The sequence below is a fragment of the Filicampus tigris genome, chromosome 5 (genome assembly GCF_054856515.1).
Source record: "Filicampus tigris isolate MCC_2025a chromosome 5, RoL_Ftig_1.0, whole genome shotgun sequence".
Classification (NCBI taxonomy): domain Eukaryota; kingdom Metazoa; phylum Chordata; class Actinopteri; order Syngnathiformes; family Syngnathidae; genus Filicampus; species Filicampus tigris.
The window spans coordinates 13177719-13183785 of NC_141221.1; the positions used below are offsets into that span (position 1 = coordinate 13177719).

At 37.9% G+C, this 6067-nt stretch overlaps 1 protein-coding gene across 1 annotated transcript in view; it reads left to right on the forward strand.

The window, feature by feature from the left end:
- edil3a (EGF like and discoidin domains 3a) overlaps positions 1–4204 on the forward strand; it is a 92258-nt gene extending 88054 nt beyond the window's left edge. Inside the window, exon 9 of the mRNA XM_086031449.1 lies at positions 1425–4204. Within this exon, the coding sequence (XP_085887575.1) occupies positions 1425–1574 (150 nt within the window). The 3' untranslated portion in view covers positions 1575–4204. The remainder of the gene's footprint in view (positions 1–1424) is intronic.
- The last annotated feature ends 1863 nt before the right edge of the window (positions 4205–6067 follow it).

The window sequence follows — 6067 nt, forward strand, 5'->3', positions numbered from 1 at the left end:
ACCTAACAAATAAACAATTATTATATACATGTACACAATTACACTGCCCACGCTGCTCTTCTCATGAATAATTTTCCGTTTGGACTATTGAAGGAAAGTTTTTTAGGGCAAGTGGTGCCATTTGAAACATCACCGTCATTTTGATTTGTTGACTTGGAGAAATTGTTGCAATTTCGGCTCGTACTGGCTTTTTGGTTAATATTTTTAACTGGAATATGTCAGCCATTCGGAGAAGGGTTCCCACAATAGCAGAAAACAAAACGGTCAAGGAGGAGTTATGTTGAAAATAATGAAGTTATACAGGTTTACTGTAATTTGAAGGTGTTTTTTTTTTTTTTTTAATACTGCACAAAAATGTTCCTCAAAAATCAATTTTTCCGCAACTCAAAATACTCAATTTGTACCCATCATATGTTTTTTTTAAAAGTCTTGGTGTGTTTCTCTCAGGTTGAGCTGGTCATTGTTAGCAGACTTAACATTTTGACAGATTGGTCATTTTTAGCAAATCTTGTCACGTTGAACAAAAACCAAAGAAGGTGTCTAAAAACTACAATAATTTAACAACTCAGGACAGATCACTTTTTGTTTGAAGCCACCCATTTTTCACATGAGCAAAAGTATTGGAAAGGACATTATTAAATTGACTGAAAGTGAATAACATTTCATATTTGGTGGCGTAATCCTTGCCTGCAACAACTGCATCCAGCCATTTTGTCACTTTCTGTCAACTGAAAATGACATCACAGTTACTCAGGTAGCGACCAATCACGGCTCAGCTTCAGAAAACGGGTCAGCCGTGATTGGTCGTTACCTGAGCCCTGAGCGGTTGTAATGTCATTTTCAGTCGACAGAAGTGACAAAATGGCCGCCCCCAGACATGGCTAAAAACGGGTGGATTAACTCTTATTCCAAAAATGCAATATTTATCAGAATGTCTTGTTTCAACTAGGGCTTGCATAGAACATATTCTTGAAAAAAATATGTTTGGGTTGTCTTCCGCTTTCAGGTCTGGTTAGAGGCTAGTTGTGTTGGCACTGTGTTTTGCCTCATTATTTTGTTGCATGGTGAAGCTTCTCCCAATTGGTTTGGATATTTTTTTTCAGTAAATTGCCAGCCAAAATGGTTTTGTAGGCTTCCGAATCCATTCAGCTGCTACCATCATGAGTTACATCATCAATAAAGACTTTTCCAGAAGCAGCCATGCAAGCCCAAGCCATGACATTACCTCCATCAATCATGCTTCACAGATGAATTTGTGTGTTTTGGACCAGATTAGAGATGAGCCACAAAAGTTTTGGAACAAAGATTTATGGACTGCTAAGACGAAGATGTACCTCTACTAAAGTGACGGAAAATATAGAAAAAGAATGGGTCTGCACATGAACCAAAAGAACAAAAGTTCCAGTGTGTTTCTGTGTTTGCAGGTCTTTCAGGGGAACTTTGACAACGAAACCCACAGAAAGAACGTGATCGATCCACCCATCTACGCTCGGCTCATCCGGATCCTTCCGTGGTCGTGGTACGGAAGGATCACTTTGCGTGCAGAGGTACTCGGCTGCACTGTGGAAGAATGATGTCCTTCCCTCCTTTGCTTCAACATCCCTCCCGTCCTAACGGTATACTGGCGTATGTCACCCAGTAGTGGGAAAACAAACTGTGCAATCTGTAAAAACAAAAAAACAAGTTGATTTCCAGTAGTTTTTTTTCCCCCAAGAATTTGTGAAGAGTCACCACTTTTGATCTATTATTTGTACGATAATTTAATGCTCTGTTGTATTCCTATGTCAAGTTTGTTTTCTTTACAGTGTGATTCTTGCCTTTTTATTGTTCTCGAGAACTGTAATATACATTTATGGGTTCTGGGGAGGGGGGTGGGCTGTCTGAGGCTGGGGTCTCACTGTGGATTTGCCATACAAACTATTGTAAAGAGTCACTTTTTAAACAAAGTATACGTCAAACGTGTTGCATTAGCACCCTCATACACATGCGCACATACACCCCCACACACGCACACACACATACACACACACGATATTGTCAAATATATTTTTACTTTAACTATGTCAGGCCACGCTTTCACCTTAATGGGCACTTGCATTATTGAATCAAACAAAACATTATTAAAAGCTCTTGTATTATATGTAAAAGACTAGGAAATTGCATGGTGCGTGAAGAAAAAGACTGCTTAATACGACAAATCAGTCAAAACCTCCAGCCGTGAACTTAATGGCTTCACTTTGAGGGAGGTTTTTTTCCATACATTTTCAAATTGTTCGGCAACAAAATAGCTAAGTGAAGTTGATTCTTGACGATTCATTCATTTGTATTGCAGCACTGACACAGATGTTGACTTGTCTCAGCGTTCATTGCTATTATTTCGTACACGTGTGTTTAATGTTTGTGCGTTTTGTATTTATTCAATTTTTTTTTGTTTGATTTGTTTTTTTTTCCACGTTTTATTAATCTGTGTTCAGTGTTGTCGATATGTAAGCTGAATTTATTAAAAAGCTCAGGATATACTGTAAGTCGCTCATAAAACCCACAACCTTGTACACAATCCGTGCATTATTATTTAACCACAATGGTTAGTGAGTAAGCGTAAGTCAAGAAGTGAACCATTTACTTTTATTGCGTTTAAATTGACAATTGCTCGATGAATTATACAGCAGGCGTAAGCAATGATCTCACACACTTGCAATAACAATGGTAACAGTTCACCAAACACTCTTCAAACTGAATAAGGATTGTGTCTTCAACTCAATGGGATAGTTTCTTTTAAACCGGCAAAGCAATTACAATCTTAAAGTGAGACGTTTTGTGCTTTTGACGCATTTGTCACAATATTTCCAACGCACACAGGCACCACTTTAGGCCAGCTCAGTTGCTGTGGTTTCGTGTGCTCGGGCAAAGAAAAAAATACAGATGTGTCCAGAACTTAAGCATGTGTTATTGTTTTGGTTATTTCTAGCCATGCATCCTCAAAATGACAATGACGAGCCATCAACGAGTAACTACGAGTGGTTTACATTACTTGGAAATACAGTATGATATAGGTTTGGCCTGCTTGGAACCCCCGCAGATGAGGTAGACATAGTACCTGGTACTACCAGTGTCTGTCGATGGAAAAGTGTTAATTCCTGTTTGAGCTCTGATGACAAGTATGTAGAGTGCTGTGAAAACGTGGGGGAAAGTAATTAAGATATCTGTGTAGCAATCACATTCAGGATATTGTAGTTGGCTTGAATGGATACAAAACGGTGTTAGTCTGCCCAATTAAATGGATGTTCTTTATAATGGTCTCGAATTACTATTGTGATTCTGTATTTGTTCCAAACTTTACCGTGTTGAGGAAAGTTGAAGGGGAAGCTCTGTTGTATCGCATTACTGATGAACTCAATGGAATTTATCCATTTTATTTCATATTGTACAACTGCAGCACATCCAATCTTAGATTGCAGTAGAGCCTGAAATAGAAAATGAAACTGTATTAAGAGAAAGTAAACAATTTCATTTAATGCTCCAAGCTCGCCAAATGGCAGCGGTTGTTCCATTCACTTAGTATTCAAATTTAGGGAAGCAAAACATCAAGGAAGTCTTTGTCCAAATGAGATAAAGCACTGCAAAAAAAAAAATATCTATAGACATCTTTAGCTGTGCAAACATTGTATTGTGTGTAAATACCGTATTTACACACAAAAAGTATGTTGTAGGTGACTAAAACATCAATCAGTGACTAGCCTTATTCACGTTCATGGATGCAAGGCACGCATAGAGAAATATTCAATTTTATTTAGACAAAAGTTGTTTACTGCCGAATCCCTTCAGCCGGCATCTGGTCCTTGTCACCTGCGAGCACAAGAGCGGGCGGATTTGCATGATGAGTTTGAACTGTATAGTATAATGATGTTCACCGGTACATGAAGTTGTTGTGTTTCACACAGGTTTTTCTTTTTACTCACCATTGATTGTCTTGTGTGTTGTACAAGCGCATCTCAAGAGGGAGAAACTGAAGAGAAGCTCATCTTGTCTTTGTATGTCATTTTATCTGTCCAACTAGAAAATGTAATTAAGAATAATGCTGGTTAGGTTCAAGCCAGCTGAAGGACACCACATGTGTACAGCTAAAAAAAAAAGAAAACAAATTAAAAAGATGCTTCAACTTCAGAATTCAGTTCAGTTTGACAAATAAAACCATATCTGTGAACATGTTGTCGTTGTGTTTTCTTCAAGTCAGTCTACCTTGTAAAAAGCGACATTAAAATATACCTACAACAGGATTTTAATAAACAAAATACCTTTATTAGACACTCGAGCAGCGAGTAATAATCTTTTTAGTCGTTCTAAAACTAAGCGGAGATTAAGCAACAAGTCGCCCGATTGTGTGGGTGTGTGGGGGTGAATGTGTGTGTGTTTGAAATGGCTGGGGGGCTGTTTGCCTGAGTTGAATCCAATGCTTGTTTTTTCAATTTAAGAGGAAGTCAACCCAAACACATTTTTTTCCTAAATATGTTCTATGCAGACCCCCTAGTTAAAACAAGGACCAAGCGGAACCTCAGAGGGGTTCGAGCCTTTTCTGGTGCTGGTCCTTCCCTCTGGAATGACCTCCCATTGGTTATTAGGCAAGCTCCCTCTCTGTCCATTTTTAAAACCCGGTTGAAGACACATTTCTTTTCTCTGGCTTTTGGTCGGACCTGAAATTTTCGGCTCTTTTCCGTTGTCAATTGTACATAGTTTTTTATGTTAAATTATTGGCTTTATTTATTTATATTTTTATTTATATTTTATATATTATTTATTTATATCTATATTTATGAATACGTGTATCACAGCCTTTTATTTTTATTTTTTTAAACGTATAGTATTGTTTGTAAAGTGCTTTGTTACAGCTCTAGCTGTTATGACATGCGCTATGTAAATAAAATTGTATTGTATTGTATTGTATCTCAGAGGTTGGCCATTTTATCACTTCTGTCGACTGAAAATGATATCACAGATGCCCTGAGGGCTCAAATAACGACCAATCATGGCTCCGTTTCAGAAAACAGGTGAGCTGAGATCGTTAACTGTGATATCATTTTCAGTCGAAAGACGTGACAAAATGGCTGCCCCCCCCCCACAGGTGGATTAACTCTTATTCCACAAACAAATGCCTTTCAACTAGTGGGCTTGCATGGAGCATATTCTTAAAAATCAATATGTTTTGTTTGGGACAGAAAAATCAAAGGATTTTTTTTACAATATATAAAATATGCGATTAACTACAAGTTAACTATGAAAAAATGCGATTAACTGCGATTAAATATTTTAATCGCTTGAGACACATGTCTAAATATATATATATACACATATTGTGAATTAATCACCTCAGCTTTGCAAGGCTGCAGGCAAGCAGCTGCAACTCTGGGAAGTCACTGCAGGTCCTGATGATCTAAGCTGACTGACTCTAGGCAGCAGTTTCATGTTTACCTTCCATACTCTCCCAGAATGTCAAGCTGCTTATTTAAATCACACATCCCTGCCCTGCAGATAAATAATTTACTCTAGTGTACAATCTTGCACAACTAAAATACAAGTATATAGTTACTGAAACTATAAGCAAGCCTGATTGCATTATATGTAGCAATAAAAAACGTAAATAAATAAACATTCATGATGAATACAGTGATACCATGAGATATGAGTGGCCCCAACATTTGAAATATGGGAAACGTCTCAGAGGGCTAACACAAGGCATCTATGTGGCAGTATAAGCCCCACTTGAAATGCACTTAGCATGTTCTGCCGGGCTGGTAGAGACAAGCCTGTAAATCTTGTCATTATACCAAACATTTCATTTTCAGGGCATTGAATCGATCGATCTCTTTAGTGCCCGGGGTCCTGCACCGGTAACAACAACAGAAGAACATTGTTAAGATTGATGAGGGAATGGGCACAGAAATACAGAATTGACTCAGCAAAACCAGATGTGCATTTCAAACGCCTAACGTTTGGACATCGCTAAAGGTTGGGACCAAAACAAAAATGTAATGTGTACTTTCGAGCATTTTATAAAGTTATTATCTGTCAT